Source organism: Lemur catta, chromosome 7, assembly GCF_020740605.2.
Source record: "Lemur catta isolate mLemCat1 chromosome 7, mLemCat1.pri, whole genome shotgun sequence".
In the NCBI taxonomy this organism is placed as follows: Eukaryota; Metazoa; Chordata; class Mammalia; order Primates; family Lemuridae; genus Lemur; species Lemur catta.
The window spans coordinates 33,787,720-33,814,805 of NC_059134.1; the positions used below are offsets into that span (position 1 = coordinate 33,787,720).

At 36.9% G+C, this 27,086-nt stretch overlaps 2 protein-coding genes across 3 annotated transcripts in view; one reads left to right on the plus strand and one right to left on the minus strand.

Moving 5' to 3' along the window:
* Window positions 1–27,086, plus strand: part of PDGFD (platelet derived growth factor D) — a 236,114-nt gene that overhangs the window by 94,525 nt on the left and 114,503 nt on the right. The gene's annotated exons all lie outside the window — the stretch shown is intronic.
* On the minus strand, window positions 23,890–25,128 carry DDI1 (DNA damage inducible 1 homolog 1). The gene has a single exon (XM_045556809.1). The coding sequence runs from the start codon at window positions 25,126–25,128 to the stop codon at window positions 23,890–23,892; it is 1,239 nt and encodes a 412-aa protein (XP_045412765.1).

Consider the following 27,086-nt stretch of genomic DNA (forward strand, 5'->3'; position numbering starts at 1 on the left):
AGTCTGCTAGAGGTTAGGAAAATAAAGATACATAAGCTAGAATCCTGTTCTCATTTTAGTAGAAGAGAAAAATAAATGTCAGAGGGGTAGTATCCTGGAAATAGATTAGGTGCTCTGGAATGCAGGGGAGAAATTGGTGAATCAACAGCAGCAGTCTTTGGGGAGGAAGGTTGCTCAAGCAGCCTTGAAGGATTAGTTGTAGTTCCTTAGGTAGACAAGGCCTCAGAAGAGGAAGAAAAAATGCATAGCACATGGGAAATGCTAAAAAGTGGAGTTTTTGTTAACATAATGTAAATTGGAAGAGGTCAATAAATTAATTAAAGAATTGGATTTGAATTACCTAATTTTAAAAATATTAATGCTGTAACAATCTACAGCTAAAACATTTATGGAAAATATTCACCTGGGAGACGGGTGTTTCACTTGTTAGGAAGTACTTTGTGCTTAGTTCATCAAAACAATGAATGATAGAGGGATAAGAATGTTTAAGAGTCATGTGCTAATGATAGTGCTGGCAGTTATAAGAGAAAGGTACTTATTTTTAAATAAAATATACATATAGAGATTATATTTGTTTAGGAATGCTTAGGATTTATATTTGCTCAGGAATGTCAGACTTTTTGAAGAATACACCTATGTTAATAAAACTTCAGAAGGACAAATACCATTTTATAACTATTCTGAAACTCCCTAGCTCCAAATACTCCTTTTTGACATTGAAATTTTTTATAGACTGATTTATTGAGATATAATTTGCACATTGTAAAATTCACCATTTTTAGGTGTACAGGTCAAGTTTTGACAAATATGAACAGTTGTGTCACCACCACCACCATCAAGATATAAATAAATTTGTCACCTGAAAATGTCCCCTGGTACTCGGCTGTAGTCAGTCTCCTCCCCTATCCTCATGCCCTGGCCATACTGATCTGTTTTCTGTCCTTCTAGTTTTGCCTTTTTACGAATATCATATAAATGGAATCCTGCAGTATGTGTCTGGCTTCTTTCACTTAGCACAAGGCTTTGCAGATTCATCTATGTTGTTGCATGTATCCATAATGCATTCATTTTTATTGCTGAATGGTTTTCCATTGTATGGAGAGCCTCTAATTTGCTTATCCCTTCAAATGCCCATGGGCATGTGAGTTTTTCTATCCTTTTGGCTATTCTAGATAAAGCTCCTGTGAACATTTGTATACAGGTCTGTGTTGTCATTTTTTTGGCATAAATACCTACCAGTGTGGTAAGTGTATGTTCCAAACTATTTTCCAAAGGGTCTAATCCTTTGCACATTCCCACCAACAATGTATGAGAGTTCCAGATGTTCCAAATCTTTTCCAGCATTCACTGTTGTCAGTTGTTAATATTGTTTTTGTTGTGTAATTTTATCCATTTTAGTAGATATGTCTTGATATATCATTATGGTTTATATTTGTACCTCCTTAGTGACTACTGAGATTGAGCATCTTTTCATGAGCTTTCGTGCTATCCATACCTCTTCAGCAAACTGTCTCTTCAAATCTCTTGCCCATCAAGTGTTGAGTTGTTTTTATCATTGAATTGTAAAAGTTGTTTTATACATATATATATTTCAACATTTATCACACATACATTTTGCAAATAATTTCTCCCAGTCTGAGGTTATCTTTTCAGTTTCTTAAAGTATTTATCCAAGAGTTTTTAATTTTGGTGAGGTCTAGTTTATCAATTTGTTTTCTTTTATAGTTCATGCTTTTTGTGTTCTAATAAAGTGTTGACTAATCTTTGTCACAAAAATATTCTATATTTTCTTTTACAAGTTTATAGGCTTTACGTTTAGGTCTGTGATCATTTTAAGATAATTATTTTTGGACGGTGTAAGGTAAGGGTTGAAGTTATTTTCTTTGTATGCCCTATTGTTCCAGAATGACTTATTGAAAGACTAATCTTTCTATAATGGATTTTTTGACATCTTTGTTTCAAATCAATTGACCATATATGTATATATATATGGGTTTATTTCTAGACTCTGTTTCTGGACTCTGTTGTGTTCATGGATGTATATGGCTATCGTTGTAATGATATTAAATTACCTTGATTATTGCAACTTTGTAATAAGTCTTGAAAACAGGTATTGTGAGACTTCCAATTTTGTTTCATTAAATTGTTTTAGCTATTTCTGGCCCTTTGTTTTATGTATAAATTATAGACTCAGGTTGCCAGTTGTTACCACAAAAAATATTTCTGCAGAATTTTGTTTGGGATTACTTTGATTCTGTGTATCAAATTAGGAGGGATTGACATTTTAACATTATTGACTTTTCTGATCCGATGTTCTTTAATTTTTCTTATTAATATCATGTAATTTTATGCTTTCAAATCTTGCACGTATTTTGTTAGATTCGTCTTGAAGAACTTTGTGTTTTTTGATGATATTTGAAGTTTTAAAATTCAATTTCTAAGTATTCATTGCTAGTACATTAAAAATGCAGTGATTTTTATATGAAATAATTGTTTTAAACCTTTTATTAAAATATAAATATGAAAATAAATGATTGTTTTACAATGCAATTTTTTTATAAGTTTTCTTAGAAGCAACTGTCATGCTATAAAGGAAGAATATGTTTTTAAAGCATAAGATAGTTATACTAGGACTCAAACAAAAATATTTTTCACTTTCATCCATAATTAACCAAAACTAGTGTTCCATTAGAATGTAAAAGTGGTGATACTATTGGAGAAATTGGTTTTTTAATTTTTATTTTTACTTTAAACCTCAAAACAAGAAACACATTTTCTCCAATTCCATTTCCCCACTTACTCTCCCCTCATCCTCTTCCCATCAGAAACCTTTGTGAAAGGTGAAAAATCTCTTGTTAAAATCAAGGTGACCTCAGAAGGAGCAGCTTGGAGAAAAAGGAAAATGAGCTTAGAAGTCAAAAAGACCTGGGGCTTGAATTTTGGCCTGTACTTCAGATTACTGGATGACCTTAAAATCATTAAGTCCCTTCTCTGAGCCTTAAATTCTTCCTCTGCAAAATGGGGATAATACTTTCTTCCCAGGCTTTTGTGAGATTAAATGAGGCAATAAATGCAGAGCACTTAGCATAGTTTTTATTGAATAGACAGGACTCAACAAAGGTCAGTTTTTAGTGGCTTTAAACAATGTAAATTAATTCTCTCGTGGTCTGGAAGCTGAAGTTTGAAATCAAAGTGTTGGTGGGGTTCGTATCTTTTGGAAGTTCTGAGCAAGAATCTGTTCTGTGCGCCTCTCCTAGTCTCTGGTGAGTCCCAGGAGTCCTTGGTGTTCCATGGCTTGTGGCTGCTTTACTCCAGCCTCTGTCTCCATCTTCACCTGGCCTTCCCCTTTGCGTCTCTGTCCAAAATCACTGTCTCCTTTCTCTTCTAAGAACAACAATCATTGGATATAGGGCCCACCCTAAACCCAGAATGATCTCCTCCCAAGATCTTTAACCTAATTACATCTGCTGAGACCTTATTTCCGAATAAGGTCACATCCACAGATACCAGGATTAAGACTTGAACATGTTTTTGAGGGACACTGTTCAACCCACTATAAATGTCTAGACAGAGATTAACTGTGGAAATAGAAACATTACTCCACATTAAATATTCTGTCATTGTTCCACATAGGTAAAGAATATAGAATAGACACAACTTGGACATAGGATGTATTTATATTTGTAGATAATCTGACCTGTATAGAGATTATTCTGTCCCTCGTTCCCATTTCTACATTTTAAAAATCCTTGCTGTTTGATAGACTTTATGTAAATAAAAACAGCTATAGGTTTGGGGGTAAAGAGGATTTTTTAGCAATTTTATGTCATATTATAGGATAATCTTTTAATTTTGAGATGGAGTGAAGATTCTGACTGCTTGTTGATTTTTGTTTTTTTATTAGGCATTTTATTTTAAAAGGTAAAAAAGAACAATTTACATGAGAAATAGTACTCTCAGCATTTTATTTTTGTTTTGGGTTTGTTTTTTTTTGTTGCTGTTGTTGTTTTTGTCCTTCATATGAAGGAAGCACATCCAAATGAAGAGAGCAGGTTGACAAAATGCCATTTCTATGGCAACAGTTCCATTATGTGTGTGCTTTAGTGGTAATTTCTGTAGTACATTGGATCAGTGTAGTGGGCACCTTCAAAGCACTCAAACTGGGGAAATAACATATCAATATCTATGTGTCACTTCAGCACAAATTCTGGAAAGTTTTCTCCAAGTAAAAAATATTTTAAACTTATCACCTTCTCATAGTATATTTCAAATTTTAAGAATAATAGATTTATGACTTATTTAACTTTTTCTTAATTCTTCAAATAATTATTTTTTCCATTACTACTAAAGAGTGATATTTACTACATAGATCCAACTAAATGCTAGGCACTGTATTACTACTTCAATATGTTCTTTCTATTCGTTGAATTATTAATCCCATTTACAAATCAGGGAGCCAAAACTCAAGAAGTTAAAAAAATTTTATTCTCTTATTTAATAAATATTTATTAAGCCAGGTACTATTCTAAGTATCAAACTTATAGCAAGGAATAAAACTGACCTAGAAACTGATAGGGCTAGAATTCAAATGCACATCTGTATGACTCTAAAATCTATGTTCCTTCCAGTAAATACCTGCTGCTGAATTTGGCTCTGTTTGCCAGACTGTTAATTCCTTATAAATGATTTATTTGAAATGAACTGGTGTTTTGTAGTACAGTGGAGCAGCACATCCTTTTCTCTGCCAGAGAATTTGCTTTTGATCAGACATGACATTTGTGTAAAAGCCACTGGTAGGAACAAGTATATTTTGTATTAAAAAATCAAAATTAAAATAAATAAACATTTATATGCCAGATGCTATTTGCATAGTATGTTCTGAGTGATGGCTATTGTTTTTCTTAATTTCAAAGATAAGAAATTAGGTTTAGAAATGTTAAGGTATTTGCTCATGGCCTTAGAAATGTTGACACTTGCTCCATCTGAGGCTGGTCCCCTCCCCCTGTGCTTGGTTTCTCTCCTCCTCTTCTAGGATTCTTACCTTGACACTGCACCTGTCTCCTCTATCTCTAGCCTATTTCCTTTTACTAGTGGTTTCTTTTTGGCATTTCAACTTGCTCAAGTATGTTTCATCTAAAAACAAATAAACACTTTTCCTTTTACCCTTTTATTCCCCTCTAGCTAGTATTTTATTTCTCTTCCTTTCAAGAAAAGCAATTTGAGAGCATTCTCTACGTTTGCCATCACTACTTTCTCCTCGCCTATCTATTCCCTACTATCTTCATCTTATTTTCTCCCTTTCTATTCTAATTGTCCTTTCCAAAGACTGGGCCAATGTGATGCTAAATATAGTACCTCATTGCTCATGTAATGATTTTATTTCTAATATGATTGAACATTTTTCATGTTCCTTACCATTTCTCATGTGTGTGTTTGTGTTGCTTGTTCAAGTATTTTGCCTATTTTCTTATTGAGGTTGCCTTAGTTCTTTTAAATTCACACATACTTAATGGGGAAAATAGATTATTTCATCATTCTTTGACCAACATTGGGCAGAACTAAGAAGTGAATACATCATCACTGGTAAAGGTCAACAGGGTATGTCTGGGTGAGAACATTGAGCAGGCAGACTGTGAAGGATATTGTGTAAATATACAGTTGTCATTTTTATCAAAGCTTCATTTCCCAGCAACATGAAGCTTTCCTCCTCCTTTGCAGGAATCATTTCCCAATAGTCAAAATCCAGTTATGAAATAGACATGTAACCTGGCTAAGCCAATGTCTGTTGCTGCAGTATTTGGTACAGAGCTCTCTGGAGATTGGCCTGTGTGTCTCATGGTGTGCTGGAATGGTGGACAGTGTGGGCTTCCAGCAAGTTTATCTTGGGAAAAATGTCATGCCTCCTGTTTTGCTGGCCTCTTTTACTTTTTTTGTAATTCATGAACCTTCTACCTTCATAAATGTCTCTGTCCTGCCTCTTGCTATAAATCTCTTTTATGTCTGTTATGTGGCAGAGTACCATCATAACCAAGACTGTCCTGAAGTTTGGAAGCCTCAGGAGTTTGGGGTATTGTTCCATCCAATTTTATAGATTCATCAGATTTTATGGTGAGCATGTGTTGTTTTATGTCTCAGCATTGTATCTGGTTTGATTTCTCTGGATTATGCAAGTGTTTGTAAGGTCCTACTCAGTTGAATATATATGCTTCTTGTTCTGTACCTTCTAGAACAAACCATGTTCCAAATAGTTGATTTGGCCTTCTAAATTTATTTTTATGTGAGTACAATTTGGTTTTATAGATGACTGAAATTACATTAAAGGATATAAATAGTTTATCTTCAATTTATAGTTATTATGGCTAATTAACACATTTTCATAGGAACAGTGTACCAATATGAAGCATTTCAGTAATAAACTAAATATAATCTAGAAGCCCTTTGGGAAACTATTAATTTCTGCAGGAATTAATTGCCATTTCACTTGAGTTACATAAGTAATATGACCACAGTTTTTAAAATACACATTTATGGAAAGACAGACATATACAAAGAGTTAAATTTCAGTTATTTTGCATAGTACTTTTGCCCAACTTTCTAAAATACAAGCGAGAACAAAATAATGTCTCCTTGGAGGAAAATTTGTACATTTTAAATGGACTCTCAGCTTCTTAGTATTCTTTCTAAAAACTCTTGCAATATAAAAAGGGTCTATTTTTTCCCTTCAAAGGTGTTATTAGGAAATCAAATTAGATTGCTGTCCCACTTCACTTCAATAGACTGAGGTTCTTCAGAGGAGTTCACCATTCCAGATTTCATAATAAGAAAGTATTTGTTCAGTTAAATCATACGCATATCAACTAAATAATAGGAAAAGTATGACTTAAAATCATAAGATGGAAAGTCACAGTTAAGACCAATATTCTACCTCATAAACTACTTCACTGTGTTTTTGACAGTGAATAAAAATGTAGAAATTCTGTACTAGACACAGTTAGAATAAAGATCCCATTGGACCTTTCTGACAAGAACCATCAAGAAAGGAAAAAAGTAATATTGGAGATGTAAATTTGAAAGGGAAGAAGGAAGATCTTCTCTGACTTTTATGTACAACCTACTCAGGACATTTTTTACAAAAGCAACCAGTTCCACAAGCCCCAGTGTGGATGGGGAGCTATCAGATTAGAAACAGGTTCATGATGACTCTGAGAATCAATGACATTTAGACTAGAAGCAAAAACAACTCTCCCTGCTCACGTCAGCCATATTGCATTAGCCCCCATTGGACAGAAACAAACATACATCAAAAACAAAGCCCACAGTTTCTCCTATTCTTACTGCACGTCATTGAACAGACATGTACTGAGTACCTTCTGCGTCATAGACAGCATGCTAGGAGCTCCAAACCTTCCAGCTCCTCAGTAATTAATAAATATTTATGGCATCTCATGAGTAAAGAGCTAAATGTCACTTAAAAAGTAAAGAAAGGGCTTTCTAACTGTAGCATCTTTCATTTCATGAAGGATTTCTGGTAGTAAAATTAATGAAATAAGCTCCTTTCTTCTCTTCTTTCCTTCTTTCCTTAAGAGTTGTATTAGTCAGGATGGGCTAGGTTTTGCTGGATTTCTGTTGGGTTTTGTTCATCATTTTCCCTCAGAAGTGGGACGTCCGTATTGTGCTTTCAAATTAATGTTGCAATTCAAAAGCACATTGGCTTCAGCCATAAAAAGGGGTGAAACAATGGTACATGCTACCACATGGATGAGTCTTGAAAATGTAAGTGCAAGAAACCAAATACAAAAGGTCACGGATTGCATGACTCTATTTAAATGAAATATTTAGGATACATAAATCCACAGAGACAAAACATAGATTGGTGATTGCCGGGGCAAGGAGGAGGGGCAATGTGGAGCAATTACTTAATGTATACAGGGTGTCCTTCTGCAGTAATGAAAATGTTTTGGAACTAGATAGAGTTAGTGGGTGCAAAGCATTGTGAATGTATTAACTGCCACTGAACTGTTCACCTTTAAAAGGCTAATTTTATGTTATGTATTTAACCTCTCAAAATTGTCCCAAAAATGTTTTGTTTACATAAAATATAAAAAGCACATTGACTATGTATATATTTTTACTATATTTGTTTACATTCTATAGATGAAACAGTAGTGTTTATAATATCTGGAAGGCATTTTTATTCAATAAAGGTCAATAACAAAACTATTTGAGATCTGTGTAATCACAGATTTGTTTTTTTTTTTTTTTTTTAAGGAATCACCAAGTTACTATGAAAGATTTTCCCCTAGAATTTTTCCCATCTGCCTGTGTTCTCTCACTATACAATTGCCTGCCTTGAATTTTCTCCTCCCAGGAACATTTGTATTCAGTTCTACTTTAGTTATTACTGTGATGTTGGAAGCTTGCATTTGGTATAACTCCCATGGGTGGAATCAGTTTGGAAAACTATTCACATACTAGTCTTCTTTTTACACATCATTAATGAAGGTGTCAACTAGAAAGGTCACTAACAGCAATGCCTGCAGCACCCCACTGATCATTTGAGTAGAATTTGATGTATTGCCTTTAATAATTGCCTTGTCCCTGGCAACTAATTTTCAGTTCATGTTGGGGGCCTTATGGCCAATACAATTAAAATTAATTTTTCTCATTTTATGGTGGCAAGATGTGACCAAATACCATGCTGGCAATACCTGGGTACAAAACTTTCTTTGCTACTATTGCGTATTATTGCTGATGGCACTTATGTTTGATCATTATATTAGTTAATGACAGTGGTTTCCGTAATAATGAAGGACAAATATTTTATTTCTGTATCACCCTATGCTGGCTCTTCCTTTTCTTGGCCGTATTCTGTAGACTGTTTCACTGCTCGTTAGTACCTCTAAGGCCTGAGGAAATAACAAGGGTAAACTCAACTTCTGTTCATTTTGCCTGGCTGGCAACCTATTATCAGTCTAAAAAACACTTTGGGAGACAAGAGTGAGGATTGATAGTGGTGAATTAAATGCATGTATGGTTTATCCATCAGTTTAATCCAGCTTCCCCTGACATAAACAATTAAGGTTATAGTCGGTCTTAGAGTTGGAAGGCCCCTTGGTGTGATCCTCTGTTCCTGTGTTTGTCACCAGGGGTGGGCACTGCTGGAGATTGAGGAGGGACAGTTGTTTATCTTTCAGGACTCTTCCATACCCTAAAAGACATTGAGTACCCTGGACCTTGGACACTAGATGCCAGTGGTCACCAGGACACATTTCTGGATCCCTCAGAGTGAGACGGACCCACAGTCTTCTCTGACTGGACTTGATGAGTTAACTGAGGCCCAGAGAGGTTTGGTGCCTTGTCTAAAGGAACCTGTCCGGTAAGTGGCAAAATTGGTGTTAGAACCAAAATGTCCACTTATCTAGTCTAGTGCTCCTTCTATCAGCTAGTTGCATTTAAATTTTTTGAGTACAATCTCAAGTGAGCCCTCAGCATTGGTCTGAAATTCAATTACGTTTTCCTATTCAATTTACTCTCATGTTCTAAAATGACTATTTCATACATTCTTCTTATTCCTTAATCCTTCAGCACTCTCTGCTTCCCTCCACTCCTTCTTATGTCACTGATAAAATAGAAGAAAGGGAAGACCAATGTCATCTTCACACCATCAATCCTGCCAGCCTGCTGAGTTATACCCATATGCTCTGCCTGCCTTCCTGTTGCAAGCAATGAACTCTTCCTACTCCTCCTTAAAGCCCAAATCTGCCCTCGTATGCAAGAATTGTGCCCCTTGATTTATCATTTATTCTCTCTTGCCTTTTCAGTTTCTCCATCCCATGGGATCATTCCCATCAGTACATAACATACTGAAGTACCTTCATAGTAGAAGACATGTTCTCATGGCCGCTTCATCTACTGTGGTGTTTCTCTGCTTCCCAAAAGAATTCTTCCCTGAATTATTACTACTTCTCTCCAACCTCCTCCAGTCCAGTTGGCGACTCACCCCCTTCCGACCAGTCTTTCTTCCCCCACCATCCCTGCAAATCACTCCTGTCAAAGTTACCCACTACCTCCCCCTTGCCAAATCCAGCCACAGTTCTCAACCATCCTCCTAACCTCCTGGCCGTATTTGACACGGTGACCACACCATTCTTCATAGAACATTTTCTTCATTTGTCCTCCTAGACATGATTTCCTTTATGTTTTATCTCCTGCCACATCGTTTACTCTTTCTCGGGCCCGTTTGCTGGTTCCTCCTCATCTGCTCAACCTGTAGCTACTGGACTTCTCAAGGCCCCTGTTCTTAGCCCATCTGTTTTTAACAAAGCAACCAGACAAAGCTTTAAAAAATAAATCAAATGTCTCTCCCTTGCTTAAAACCCCTTAAATCCCATAACACTTGGAATGAAATCCAAGCCCTTTGTTTAGAACTACAAGGCCCTACATAAACTAGCCCTTCTAGATTACTCTTTCACTCCCCCCCGCCCCCGCAACCACCCATCTTGCTCTTCCTTGAGTACTCTTAGTTTAGTCCTGCAATGGGGTCTTTGTTTCTCCTTCCTGAAATGTTCGTCACCTAGACCTTCTCACAAGTTCCCCTCTCTCATCATCCAGGTTTCTCCTCAAATATTCTCCTCCTCACAGGAGCCTTCCCTGACTCTTTTATCTAAATTAGTATCCTCCCTTATCCCATCCCTCTCTGTTCCCTTTGTCCTTTGCCTTATTCACAGAACATATCGCTGTCTGACATCGTATATTTATTTATTTGCTGTTCATGAGAGGTAATATGAGACTCTGAATCCCGTAGTCCTGGATACAGCCACTTGCCAGCTCTCTGACCTTGGACAAGTTACTTAACTTCTCTTTTCTGCAATATCTGAATCCTTAAAATGGGGGTGTTGTTTAATACTTACAGGTTGTTATAAAGTAAAATGAGTTTAAATATGTAACATGCTTACAATAAACAATTCACTTGGTGAATGTTATGTAAATGATAGGTATTATCATTATTATTTTTTATTATTATTTGAAACTTGCATTGAAAAATAAGCTTCAAGAGGATGACTGCTTTGTCATTCTTGTGCACCATTGTTTTTCTAACCACTGAAGCAGTGCTTGGTTCATTGTATAACTCTCAATGTCCACTTTTTGAGTGACCAAATGAATGACTTGCCACTAATTGGATTTACATCTCAACACATTCTCAAATTGCACTCATGGCCTGAAAACAAGATAGCTTTGAGAACAGCCTGTACTAGTCACAAAGGTTAGTCTGTCAAAAACAAGAAGTGACTTGCAGTTCTTGTAAAATAAAACATCCACATCTGTTCTCACTCTCAGTAGGGTTTTAGTGACCTTCCAGTTAGGTTGGCTTGTGTTGAGACCTTTTCACTCATGGACATCGTGGAGAGAATAGGAAGGTAGGGAGTGATTGAACTGAACTAGGAGACAACAGTGGTAAGTTAAAAGGACTAGCTTTGTTCATCCAAGCAAGAAGAGAGCAGAAAAATAAATGAATGGTAGAATTAGAATTGGGGTTTGAATGTTTAGCTTTATCTCCTTGTTTTTATAATCATTTTTAAATTCTTTGGAAAATTGTTACTTAATATTTTCTATTGGGAATTGAAGTTTCATTTTTACCTAGCTGGCCAGATTCATCTGGGTCAGTAAGTTACTCTCAAGATGAAAACATGGTCTCCTTAGAGAGAGCTTTGGCATGCCTGAGATTTTTATAATATCCAATAAAGTTACTAAAATGCAACCAAATATAATATAGAAAAGCATTCCTATAAAAGAAATACTCACAGGTTGTTATTGATGAGATGTTATGTATGGAGTCCAGAAATCACTGTAGTACTCTCAAAAATGTGTACTAGATTATTCATCTATATTTTGGTAGACTAAAATAATCACTATCGAATCACTTCCTAATCACTATCGAAGTTGTAAAAGGTTTACCTTAGCTATGTACTATAAATCATTTGGCCAACTATGAATGAATATAATGCATTTAATTTGACCAATCACCTTCACCCTTTCTCCATGGTATCCCAACTGAATCAGGGTGCTGAATCATGAACCCATTCTCAGAACTTGCTGTTAGACTTTAACACATCCATTTTGTTGGCTGCCAAGCTTTATAGACCTTCACAAAACTATAGAAAGTTATAGTGCAATGGAAATTTGAAACTAACTTCCACATGTGCCACAACCTGAAATACGTTTAGAATGTTTTTCAAAAGGAGAAAGAATTTAAAAGTGTATTCTCACTGGTCTTACTTTGGAATTTTTGCTTAATTTTTAAAAATAATTTAACCTGAATTACTGAGAATAGATAGCATTTGAAGGTTTTTGTATTTTTTATAAAACTTAAACAGATTTGCTGTTGAATACTTAACTGAAAAAGAGCAAGCAGGATTTTTAGTTTCTTGTATTAATGAAGACATTCATTATATAATGAGGCTTTGACAGTGGAGGCCCTGCCATATGGGGACATAAACTCCTGTAGCTATGGAATATCAGTGAGATCGTTTTCTGTCAATTATTGTTTTGGAGTCCAAGTGATGGCAGTTGGCAATGTTTGAACAGATAATATCATTGTTTCCGTTTTAGTCTAACTGCCCATCTGTTGCTTTAACTTTATGCAGTCATTTCTGATAGAATGAAGCCCACAGTGCTGGCTCTAGTATTTCTATATAAAATTTTTCTTAATATCATTGAGTTCTGAACTCTTGATGAGATAGACCCTAAGTAAAGATATTAACAGTGAAAACCAGAAAAAAAAAAAAGACAACTTGTACATGTTTCTGATGTTCCATTGATGTTATCAACTTCACTATGCCACTCTCCTTCAATTCTGTGACCACTACCTTTGTCACAGGTTTTATTGTTCTTCTAGTGGCAGAGGTAAAGGTCTCACCTTGCCATTTTACTTTGCTTTATGTTATTTGGGACACTGGATGTGAGTGGCTGACCTATTTTTCCTTAGGACCTTCTCAGACCTCTGTTTTCATGGCAACATGACAATCTGGTCTTGTCGTCCTCTCTTTACCTGCCAGTCCCTGGACTCTTTACAGCTTCCACCACAGAATCCTGGACTCTCCACACTTCTTCCTCTTCTCAACCAGACACTCCACAAAGCTCCTTCTTCTAGGTATCCTCTACTATCTGTAAGCACATCTCTTTATCAAAAACCTGCTTATCTTTTATCTCTCTGTTTTGTGCAACCCTATCTTGCAATCTCTTTATTGTGTCTTGACCTTTGATAACTCCATGACAACTTAAAATAATTGAGAAGGTAACATCATTATTTATTTGTGCTTCTTCTGAGGTTTCTGCTCCTTTGTTCAAATATTCTCTTAAAAACTCAGAACGTCAAAATCTAGGATTTACTTTGAGATTTAAATTCAGCCTATCACTATCCTTACCATTAGTGTAAAAAAGGGTATAATTTTGTCTTTTCAGTGCTTTTCCAGGATAATCCAAGTTTGTAGATAATTTAAATATTTACTTATTTTTGAATGTCTCATGCCCCCATTTTCTGATGTCCATTTCTACTCATTTCATTTTTTTAGTTGCATAAACACATACCATTTCCAAGGAGACTTGGAAATTAAAGAAGTTTCATCAACTTCAGCTGTAGTATGAATTTTATTTAAAAAGTTACAGGATTTTTTTATTAAATTATTTTAGTATTTTTCAAAATGTGTTTTTCTTATAATTTTTAAAATGTTTAACTTTACAGTCCAGAAATATTTGATAAATGAGTTTAAATAAGGTTATATGCCCCATATAAATAAATTAGGACTTGTTAATTTCAACATATATATACTGATCATTGATCATTCTGGCCTATTAAATTTGCAACTTGTTTAGAGGTGCACAGCATGCCCATGAACATAAAATTAAAAGTTCACTTATAACACTAGTACAGTGACCAACCATCCTGGTTTGCCCCAGGACTGAAGGGGTTACTTGGATGCAGGAATATCAGTTTTAAAACCAGTATAGTCCCAGGCACACTGGGATGAGATGACCACTCCAAACACTAGTTATATTGCCCTTAGAATGGAACCACTGGCAACTCTACTAGATTAAAAGTACTTTAAGGGTTTATTTTGTAGATCATTTACATTTAAACCTACACATATAAATATCAATTATAGTGTTAACCCAGAATATATTTATTCTAATTATTTAAAAATAATCTTACTATTCTTATGTGATTTAGTTTTACCTTATATGTATATAAGAACTAAATCAAGTTTTAAAAAAAGTCACATTTTCTCCACATTAGCTTATTAATAACATGTGAGACTTTGTCCATTTATTCATTCACATAATCTATATTTATTAAGCAGATACTGTTTGCCTCACAGAAAACACGGAATGTAGATATAATTATTAACATGATTATGACCACTCCAGAAAATCCCAGGACTTACTGGATTTTTGTTAGTAATTGGGGGTCCCATTCTAGGTTTTATAAATGCCCAAATATTTATATAATTGCCATCTGGTTGGTGTCTCATTGTCCTCGAGAACCCTGCTCTATTATTACCTGGAATTAAAGTATGTGACAAATGTTTTATCAGATTAACTCATCTCTGGTAGTTAATTCCTTGTGACTCTTTTGCTGGTTGTTCATCTATTATGTAAGCCCCAAATCCTTTTCATTAACTCTGTGAGAGAAGTATTTATTTACAATTGCCGGACTCTACTCCAGGATTAAGCCCTAATAGTTGCACCTTGACTGCAGTGCCACTGAGGATCAAGGCAGAAACAGACCACAGACTTCACCTTGAAGTTTAGCCTAAGAATTGGCCATATGCTGACTCTGGGTTGATAAGCTGAGTCATTAAAAAGGGACCCTGGAAGACTCACCTTTGAGGAAATAATAAATTCTCAGATATCCTTGGTTGCAGCTCACAACACTAGTTGAGCACCAGAAATTGATTGCTGCATTGAGGAAATCCAGCACCTAAAAGTCCTGACATACAGCAGGTGGTCAATACGATTCTGTTGAATAGATGTTGTATTGCTGTAGTTAACGTCCCAAATGGAAAGCAGGAGCCATTCCCCTCAACTCCATATTTTATATTCTGTGATTCACCACTGCTGAATATTATTTTCAAATATTTTACTCTGCATTTTTTTTCTAGTTTCTCTAACTGGAGTTTTAAGTTCTTTATAGACTAAAACTATGACTTACACTTCCTTGTCACTCTGCATGATTTAGGCCAGGGGTGGGGAACCTGCAGCCTTAAGGCCACATGTAACCTTCTAGGTCCTAAGTGTGGCCTTTTCGCTGAATCCAAATTTTATAGAACAAATCCTTTTATTATAATTAATACATTTTTCTTTGTCTTTTATATTTTTATTTCATTTTTAAAATGAATGTATTTAAAATAAATACCAAAGAATAAAATAAGTTTCAATGAAATAATCCTCCCAGAGTGAAAGGCACAATTAAAACATCAATAAACCCTAAAGACTAAGTTGACAGCTGCTACGCTCATGATTTAGTTCTAACTTCCCCCACCTGAGTAGCACCACTGTTGCACAAGGCTAGTTGGCGAGAGTTTATGGGGGTCTGGTACACCAGTCTGTTATCAGCTTTTGACAGTGGTGCATCGTGTTTCTGTTTGAAGTGGAATTTGTGAATAGTTGCACAGCTTGACAGTATTTTTTAATTCTCTCTGCTAAATGGCCCATCATGTCAAAGAAGACCAAGAGAATGCTGAAGGAAGAAAACAGATTTTATACCAATTGGATATCAGACTGAGATGGGGGGTGGGGGAAGGGGATGGATGTATGCCTACATGATGAGTGCGTTGCTCACCGTCTGGGGAATGGTCATGCTTGAAGGTGCTGACTCGGGGAGGTGGGGGGGGAGGGGATGGAGGTATGACTACAAGGTGAATGCCAGGTGCACTGTCTGGAGAATGGACACGCTTGAGGCTCTGACTCAGGGGGATGGGCGGGACATGGACAATGTATATAACCTGAGCTTTTGTACCCCCATGAAAAGCTGAATAAAATAAATAAATAAATAAATAAATAAAGATAAAAGGTTAACATATAAAAGTCAATCATGTTTCCCTATACTGGTAATGAATAAATGAATTTGAAACTTAAAAAAAAAAAGAGGATTAGGGATTGCAATATTATCTTATTTCTGCTAAAGATAAGATTATTTGCTTGCTTTGTGATATTGCAATATCAACATTAAAGAAATTCAGTGCTCACCAGCATTATATTAATAACACTCATAAGGACCACAGATATTTTAAATTAGAGGGAGAGGTGCAAAAAATTGTATTGCAGAAATTAAAAGATGAAAAGCAAAAAGCAAAGACAATTCTTTCAAGCAGCAATAACACCTGGAAACAATGCCATTGAAGCAACTACTTTATAAGTTTATAAAGTAGCTTACATATTTGGGAAAAAAGGGAAGCCATTCAGTGATGTAGAAATTGTGAAAGAATGTATTGTTGAAGTTGTAGGATGCTTAGACCCCAATAACATTTCAAAGGACAAACAACTGCCTCTTTCAAGGAGAACCATAGCTGATTGGCAGCATGAATTAGCCTTCAACTTAACAGAACAAACTTCATACAATACTTCAAAAGAAAAATGTATATTATTCAATCACTTTAGATGAATCAGCTGATACTACTGACTCAGTGCAGGTTTTATACTTCATTCCGGTCATAATAGATATTCTTTGCTACAAAGAATTACTCACTTTGGGAACTCTTGCAAACAGAACAGGGGAAATAGGTATCTTCAACAACTTTCAAGATAAATGTTGTGAAGTTGGACTGAATTTGGTAAATTTAGTCAGTGTATGTACAGATGGTGCACCTTCCATGACAGGGAAACATGAATGGTTTATTGCACAGACAAAAAAAAAAAGCGTCAACATATCCAGATGCTTTCATTTCTTCTCATTGTATCTTGCATCAGCAAAATCTCTGTGCTAAAGCTACTATTTTAAGTGACACTTTGCAACAAGTTATAAGTATTGTTAACTGCATTCCTGCAAATGCAACACAGCATGGTCAGTTTTGTAACATGCTAAAGTTGAATGATGAGGTATTCAGCATAGATTTGCCTTATCATTCTAAAGTGTGTTGGCGATTGCAGGGACAGGTATTAGTCAAAATTTTATCTCTGCAAAAATAGATAGTTAAATTTTGTGAAGAACAGAATCAGCAATGTGAATTATTGAAAGAAGAGTTCTATAGGAATGCAGCATTTCTGTGTCATATCATGTCAAATCAATATGACTTGAATATTTCTTTGTAAGGTAAACCTAAGTTTATATGATGATATGTGGCAAAAAATCCAAGCATTTTGAAAAAACCTTTCTTTTTTCAAAACAATTCTTCAAAAGGAAATTTCGAATGAACATTATTCCCAGTTAACAAAGGTCATTAATGAGCAGGATGATATATGCAAATCATTTGAAGACTATGCATCTGTTATAGACCTATTAATTGGAAAACAGTGAAAGTTTCACTGACTTTGATGATCATGACATCACACTCAAATTAGCATTTCAGCTTCACTTATTTGATATTACCAAGGCACCTAAACAACTACAGATGGAATTGATTGAGCTCTCAGTAGATGACAGTTTAAAGTCATTGTTCAATGCTAAGAAAGATCCAATGGAAATATGGAAAAATGCAGAATACCCACACCTTTGGCAACATGCTGGAAAAATGCTTTCTATCTTTTCAACCACTTATTATTGTGAATCTATTAATATATTCTCCTACCTAACCCAAATCAAGATGCTCTTAAGGTCACAAATAACTGACACCCATTTAGAGCCGTCATCCCCAACCATTTTGGCATCAGGGACCAGTTTCATGGAAGACAGTTTTTCCATAGACTGAGGTGGGGAGGGGGATGGCTTTGGGATGATTCAGGCGCATTACAAGTATTGTGCAGTCAAACCTCTCTGTTAGTGATAATCTGTATTTGCATCTGCTCCCCAGTGTTAGCATCACCACCTCAGCTCCACCTCATATCATCAGGCATTAGATTCTCATAAGGAGTGTGCAACCTAGATCCCTCATACATGCAGTTTAAAGTAGGGTTCAAGCAAGGATGAGAATCTAATTCCTCCGCTGATCTGACAGCAGATGGAGCTTATGCGGTAATGTAAGCAATGGGGAGCTTCTGTAAATACAGATAAAGCTTCGCTCACTTGCCCACTGTTCACCTCCCACTGTGCAACCTGGTTCCTAGCAGGCCATGGCCCAGGGGTTGGGGACCACAGATCTAGAGGATCAACTGAAACTACAGACCTCCATGCTGGAACCAAATATTCAAATGCTTTCCAACAAAAAGCAGGCAAAACAAAGTCATTAAAAGGTTAGTTAACTTTATCACGTTGGCTGCCACTAGAAAAAAATTTTTCCTTGGGGCCACAGTGTTTTATTATGAAAACAAAATAAAAACTTTGAAAACAAAACAATCCTTTCTAATTTAATGAAAAATTTATTATTTTTATTGTTTTCTGTGCATGAGTTATATGCCACTTGACAAATAGTTCTCGCAGTTCCCATGGTGAAGAGACGTGTGAGTTACATATGCTTCATGAGGTCCCGGACTCAAAACTAACATGAGTTAAATACAACTCACATGGCAGTTAATGTGTTAAAATAATAAAGTTTTCATTTTTTAAAATTATTAAGTACATTGTAGTTAGATTTTTATAAAATAATGTACATTTTTAAGTAGATCTAATTGAAGTTTCTTGAATGCGGCCTTGTTTGATTACAGATAAATTAATGTGGACTTCCAACAGGAAAAGGTTCCCCACCCCTGACTTAGGCCAATGACAAGACCCTTGAAAAAACGAGATTGAATTTATAGTGACATGTATGAATGCAAAACACTGACACTTTTTGACTGATAGGCTAATTGAATCTCTAGACATGACATGAATTTGAAAGGGAGAATATGTGAATTAATGTGATTTTAAATTAATTTTCCTCTTCATCTCAAAGGATCCTTGTAGTGAAGCCCTGGTAGAGTAAGATTTCATAATGGTGATTGATGTCATAGTGTAAGAATTTGATGGATTCAAGTGATTATTTACCTGGAATATGTTTATTTGGTAATCATCGTCTATTTTATTTGGACAGGGCATCAATACATCAATTAACAGTAGAAAAATATTCCCTTTACCCTTATCTGAAGCATAGCCCACGTTGCCTCCTAGGCACATAGGAGGGAATTGCCTTGTGATTTTTACAGTCATGTCCATAAAATAAACTTTACTGATTAGAAATATAGAAAAACCATATTTATGAGAGCCTTTCTTCAAGAAAGAAAGCAAACAATCATCACAAAACATTCCCCAGGGTTACATGAGACAAAGCCCCCCCAGGTGTACCGTCTCAACAGCCTGTTAAACGGGTCCTGTGAGGAAGGCGCAGAAGACACAGCAAAACTGCAAGTTCCATTTTTTTCTAATACCAGACCCTTAGAAATTCTGAGATTCTAACAGGCGGACCCAGGTGCGGAAACAAGCTGAGGTTCAAAAGCAAGTTGAACTCAGCTATGCTATGAAAATATTTTCATTTTTAGATAACTTGCCAAGGATGAATAAAGTGTTTTGAAACAGTAGCTGACCCGTAATCTTAGCCTATTCCTTACCCACCATATAAAACAGTACTTAGACCGAGAAAGAATCAGTTAAAATCAACCCAGACTTCTTTGTGTGTTTGGTTTTTTCTTGTTGGTTTTTTCCTTCCTTCTCCACCTATCTTTGCATTTATTCTTCTCCTTTGGTTTTACCGGCTCTTGCCAACCTCAAAGAATAACTAGGAACGTTAGCGTTGATTAATAGTTTTGCCATCAGTTTCCTGGTGTGAGTCCCGGATCACTCTCATCATTTACTCAAGCGTTTCTTTATGGAATGTTAGATGTCAGCAAATGACCCTCTTATAATTGGCATTCTGAAAGAAGCACAATTGTTCTTTTAACTAAAAAGGCAACATTTAGTACCTGCAGTGAAGATGAATTCATACATGCCGACATCCATTTGTCTTTTTTCTTTTGGGGGAATAGATTGCCCTCTAGAAACAAGAGAAATTTTATGACTAGATATTTTAAGAAAAAGGTCAAGATTATATGTTCTATTTATCTCAAACAACATCAGTCTTCTGGTTTAATTGCAGCAGAATGCATTACTGTAGTCTTGAAATAAATGTTTATCACAATAGTGATTTTATTTTAGGTAAGATGGGTATTTAAATGGGTATTAGATGAAACCAAGGATTTTTTAAATGGCTTGTTATTTTAAACAGGGTAGGTCTATTTCATCATGTGGTCTACTTCATCCTGATTTCTAGTAGGAAGAAAGAAAATGAAGATTTCTTCATCCATTTCCAAGTAGTATATTTCCAGTGGTAGATATTTATAAGTCGTACATTAGCAAGCTGAACTTTAAGAGGAGGTTAAGGACTTTTTTCCAGCATCAGTGATGGATATTTTAAACATATTGAGACAGTATTTACTGGCTTATTTTAAAAATAACCCCCAATATAAAATTTATTCTTTTGTGCCTATTAACATATTAATTTCATGCCTACCCTTTTTGTTCTTAGTTGGTTACAAATCTGTCTTCTATCTTTACTAGGTTATAATCACCTTGATGTATGTAACTGTAACTGACTCATTTCCATGTTTGTAAAAACCTGGCTTGGGACTTATTTCATGGGCATTCAATAAATAATTGTTGAGTATATTCTGACTCCTGCCACTTTGGTGTCATTTTTATTGGTAGTGTTTTGATTGTTTCCATAAAATGAAATATTATAACAATTTTGCATCCTTTGCATCAGTATCTAGAATTAAAATATGTCAGGTAAAGAAGTTACATAGTGAAAAGAACTTCGCATTTGAAAACAGAAAGATTTGAATCAGGCAATTTGGTAGTTTAGTCTGTTTTGTAAATTGTGTAAAGGATATCTTGGTGGGATACATAAAATATAATTTTTAAAAGGAAATAGACTAAGAAAACAAAGGATTTTATATTGTTTCAAGAATCTTTTTTGTTTCAGTTATATATAGCGACATATATAGAGAGAGACATACATCTGTGTGTGTATGTGTGTGTAAAACTGGGCCACAATGTAAAATGTAGGTAGTCATCAAAAAAGTTTAAAAACTACTGAGCTTTGGATATTTGAATGTTACTGATAATTCTGAGCCTCACATCCTTCATCTACAAATGGGGTTAAGAATAACTGTTTTGAAGGTTTATTATGAGGACTAAGGGCAGTAATATATGCAAAGTACCTTGCACAGCATCTGATATATATAGAAGACAAACAAAAGAGGTTGGCTTTTACCAAAAGTAATCCATTTAAAATTTAATTGATCAGGACCCTTTTAAGTATACACAGAATTGTATCAAGACTTTAAATGCATTAAACTAATTTTTAAAATACTTTCTGATTTGAAAGACAATGATTTTTAAAAATTTATCAGCAAGGACATTGCTTAATTAATTCACTTTGTTTACTGTTTTTTCTTTGAGGTCATCGCTTTTCAATTCAGTGTAAGTGGTTTTAATTTACTCATCCATTCACTCAAGTAATATTTTTAGAAGTTGGAATACATCCAAAGAAACATGACAGAAATTTTTAGGAGAATCCAAATTTGACCTATGAAGAACAGTTAAAGAATCTGGTGAAAGCCAATGGAAAAAATATGTAGGATGATACTGATTTCACATATTAAAAGGATTGCTTCATACCAGAAAGATTAAATGCATGCATTTTTGGCAGAAGGAAGAATGAAGACCAATTTATTGTAAGTTATGGGACAGTAGATGTCAGCTCAAAATAAGATACAAAGAATTATACCTGATACTTATTCCAAAACATTATAGCTATCCCAGAAGGTATGTTCCTCAGAGAAAACAGGGTAGGTATGGTTGGATTTGATATCATGTAAATTATCTTTTACCTTGAAGATTCTGTGATTTTTAGACTAGCTTTTTTGGGCCAGACATCCTGATAGGCCATATAATAAACTTTTGTTTGACATTGAAGAGTCCCATGTGACATATGCAAATCAGATATTTTTTGCATAAATAGACCTTAAAATTGAGTCCAGAAGATGCTAAGGATCTTGCATATTTTTATCTGTGAGAGAATCTATGAATTTATCAGGTTGCTTATTGCTGACTTTATTCTGAATGTCTTCCTTTTTCATTTATTGCATTTGTCTTGAGTGCTTAATTAGAAACAAAAGTAGAAATCTATACATTTGGTCATTTTAAGCAGTTCTAAGTGTAAATCTTGGTGCAAATATAGACAAGATTGGGGAACATGAGCATGGAAACACCTATCAGAAAGCAGAAAACTTAGAGGTGAACTGATGGCAGCTGAAAGAGAAGAGTAACTCTTTTTAGAAAGAGGGTGATTAGTATCACCAAGAAGCAAACCCAAAAAAGGAATATGGTGATTATAGGGGAGGATTTATCTGTAGCTTTTGAGAATGCTTTCAGTGGCTTTAGATCTTGTTGGGAAAATAGCATAACTTAAAAGATATCCTAGATCATAATGGAGTTTTAGCACCTGAAAAGCGACTCCCTCACCTCTGAAACAATTTATAAATGAGGAATCTGAACTGTAAAGTTGGCAAACTGATTGTCTAAGTAGTGTAGAGCTAGGATCAAAGCGTGTGCTTCTTGACTTTGAATCCACTGTTCTAATACCAGTCTTGCTGAATTATTGTCCTGAAACATTTCCCCTGCATATGATGGCCCCAGGTAGCTGACCCTTTTCTCTCAGGTGTTTTGGCCATGGGTTGTAATTAGGTCTAGGATCTTCCATTTCTCACTATCAGTAGTAATGAAGAGTTGCTTTGTCTGAACAAATTATTCTGAATGAGGCCTTAGAGATCTTCTCATTCAGAATTTTTCAAATGTTATTTTAACAGTGAAGCCCTTTGTTCAAATAGTATTTATGCAGGAGGAGCTTAATATATAAAGCAGATTTTTAAAAAGGGTAGATGATCCCATTGAAATGAGTATTAAGCAACTTAGACCACTGCCTGCTCTTACCTCTCACTCCACCACCATATAACCACTAGGCTCCCAAGAAGTACCATAATTAAAAAAAAAATCTAATTTATTGCCTTTGTTTTACAACCAAGTCTTCCTTAAATGCAGGGGAAAGAGAAAATTAATTTAGGACAGCCTAGGAGAAAATTTATTCTGTGTAATATGGCCCTTAGCAGGGGATTGCAGTGAGCGTGACTCCAGGGGAATCCAGGGGATGGGAAGATGTAAGTAACTATGAGGTAAGTGGCCCTTATGCTGCTCAAAACAGACGTAATTATTAATCAATTTAAGATTACAATTGACCCATCATTTCTAATACTTTTCCCACAGAAAACAAAATCTGTGAAAATAGACATATTTCTCTGAATATAAATAACTGTTACTGCTGATGTGAAATAATTTCATGTAAATGCCTTGTAAGGTCTGCAGCAATGGCTTTTTTCCAGGGAATTCTGCAAAATAGTAAGTGGTTTGGACAAGCCACCCTGTAATCTAATAGGATAGTGTCTTTAAAAGAAGAGGCTGGTTTTCCTTTTCATGGATTTTTTGGAAATCAGCCGGAGCCTCCATACCCTTCCCAGGGTGAGGTTCAGTGATCTCTGGATAAGGGAAATGGAAGAGGGGCCAAGAACAAGCGATCACGATTTATATAGTTACCCATCAGAGAACTTAGTCCCAAGGCCAGGTTTAGTTGTTACTGATTGTTTTTAATGATTACATTGCCAGTGAGCTCATGTCTTACATTATGCGGGTCCTGAGGCTCCCTCAAGGTGGTGGCATGTTTCTCACCTGCTTCAATGCTTTTTCCGTCCTGATTCCATGAATGAATGTTTAATAGCATCTGCTGCTCCATTGCCTGAAGACTCTTCTTGCCCAGTACCACTGACTATCTTAGCACAAGAAGGTAATTCTCCCTCGGGAAGAAAGTAAGTCTGTGTGCCAGTGGTGCCAATCACCAGCACGTTTTTCTTCAAATCAATGCAACATTGATGTCTCTTGAGCATGTCTAGGCCTAGAAGCATATCCATGGGCTGCTCTTCAAGTATAGAGAAAGAGCATTGTAAGAAATCACCTTCAATTTGAATCTGGGCTAGATGAACACGCCCAATAATTCTCTGCGTGCCCACGCCTTTCGCCACCCCAGCCCATCGTCGATCCACCAGCCTCGTGATGTTACATCTGTCGGCACAAGCTTGGCTCATAATGGTCATCTGGGCACCCGAGTCGACAAAAGCCTTCAGAGGGTGTCCATTCACTTTGCAGTTAATATAGAGCATGGCCACTTGTCCGAAACTCTCAGGAGCCTCTTCCATCGCTATGTTCATGTTTTCCTCAATGTTTTGCTGCCGGATTTCTTCTTCTATTTTGGCCTGAGCTTCCAGATCAAATGGGTCGGCAGAGTAGAGGCGAATCCTCTCTTGCTCTCTCAAAGTCCTTTCCCTTTGCTGCTCCATCAGGACCTGAGAAAACGTCTCAAGGTCCCCGCTGAACAGAGCATCTGCCAAGCGGGGGTTGCGTTCCTTCAGCAGGGACAGATCGTGAGGATTGGACAGCAGCATGCTGCGGATCAGGGTGGGGCTGTCCAGACGCTGGGCAGGCGCCGCCTGCTCTCCGCCCGCCCGGCCGCGGGGCTGCTGGGCTGCTGGGGGGCGCTGCTGCTGCTGCTGCTGCTGCTGCTGCTGCTGCTGCTGCTGCTGCTGCTGCTGCTGGCGGGAGCTCGACGTCCCGGGCACAGCGATGCCACTGAAATCTATCCGGGGCTGCTTCGGGGTTCGTCCTGGAGGCCGAGGTCCCACATGCTCCTTCTCAAGTAAAACAACTACATCGCCGTTTTTGAGGCCATAGGAGCCCAGGGAGCAGTGGTCGTCAGTGAGGAGTTGCTCCATGTGGATGACCTGCATGTCGTCAGCGGGGATTCCGGACTCCAGCTCGCAGAGGACCCGAAAGTTGCGGAGTTCAAAGTCAGGGCTGACCTGGAGGGTGAAGGCCGCCTCGGAGAGGTCCCTCCGCACGCAGTACACGGTGATCAGCATGGCAGGGGCCCGGGAGGGCCAGGCGGAGAGGGCATCGGGCGTTCACTGGCCGGCTGAGCTGGTCTCCGCTGGTGGCGCCGCCGCTCCGCACGACGAGGTGTGTCCCTGAGGTTCATTCGCCTCTCAAAGAGGCACAGACACGCGCCCGTCTTGGGGCTGCCTCCCAGCCTTAGTGCCAGGAGCCTTGAGGCTGCACGCGGTGTTCCAGAGTTCATTTGCCTGTGTGCTGATTGGAACTTAGAATGCATATTCCCCTAGAAACAAAGGTACATTGGTTCCCATTAGGTTCCCAGGCCAGCCCTTCAAAGCCTATGTAACACATGATAAGGAGATTATTTCAATTCTTTTTAAACAACATATTAACATTCATTTTCTTCACTTTAGAATTGTATTCTATGTACTTTTACTTCCCCCCACCCACAGTGAAGGTTTGTTTCCTACCTGGCCAGTACCATTCTCTGTGGTTAGTAGGAAAGATAAGTCAGACTTGGCCTCTGCCCTGGAGGAGCTCACACTCTGAAAAAGGTTAGACGGGTGAATGGGTAAGTCACAATACTAGAAGGAAGTACTTTTACAGACATGTGCAGTGTACTACTCTTGGTACTCCCAAAAGAACAGAGGATGTTTTTCTAAGGAGGAGACAAGCTGGATGTTAAAGGATGAGCATTTTCCAGGTGAAAAGTGGTTGAGAGTCACTCCAGATGAAAGGAATTGCATGTTACAAAAGCAGGAATTCATGACAAGCCCTGTTCTTTCCAGAGAAAAGTAAGACGCTCTATGCAACAGGGGAAATTTGTACATGAATTTGAGTTGCAGGCTCTAAAAGCTGGGAAAAAGTGGCTGGAGCCAGTTTATAAAGAGTCACATGTGAATCCAAGGAGTTTAAATACTATCAATTAGCAAGAATCCCTCCCTCCAAAAAAAAGAAAAAGAAGAGGGACAAAAGGAAAGAAAAAAGAAAGGAAAGGAAATGGAAAACATTTGAAGCTGGTATTTGTGATTTTTTTTTTTCCAGTTAATTGACTGTACAAAGAGGCTTCTTGCCACAAGTGGAGGACAGAAATGTGACTGGATGGCCAGTTAGGATGCTTTTTCAGTGGTTCGAAGAGAGAGGTATTGCTTGAATCTGAAGACCTAAAGAGGACTAAAGCCTAAGCAGTGGGGAGGAAAAGTGTCGCTCGAGTAGAATGCGCAAGATGTGTTTACCCATTAGATGTGGGGAGGGTCAGAGAAGCTGAGTGTGTGGGTAACACAGAGGGTCTCTACAATAGGAGACTGAGTAGATAGGCCACTGCCTTGAAAGGATGAGTGAGCCAAGCCTTTGAGGTGACCAGTTTGACATTGATTCTGTAGTAAAATGCATTGTAGATGCCACTCTGGAGGTCAAACATGCCTCTCTCTTACCCTAGGGCACAGCCACACACCTCCCCCTCCCCCACATGCACACACATACACCAGAGTGGAAGCTCTCAGGGTAAGGGTAAAGAAGTCCTTCAGGCAAATTATGATTGGGTAGAAATGCTAGAAAAATATACTAGTTATTTTTCTCTATATTTCATAAAGTGTTTTATACTTTAAAAAGCTTATGCTTCCCTGGCTTAGTCCTCCCAGGTCTACCTACTTTATAAATCTATCTATTTATCCATTAACCAGGATAGTCAGTATCATCTGCCTGGTCCCCCCCTCCCCCACCCCTTATTTCAAGTGTTGTCAGAAGGCCTGCACCATATCACCATGATAGAGAGAAGGATGGTGCATCAGCCTAAAGAGTCTTTTTTTTCTTGGCTCCTGTTCCTCATGTCTTTATCTCAGATGGAAGACTATGTCTCACTCATTGTTCTAATTATCATGATGTTTCCATATTCATATTTATTTCTATTAGAAATATTGACTGAATACCGAGTATATGCGCAGCATGTGCTAAGTTCTGGGGAATGCAGACATGAATAATGTGAAAT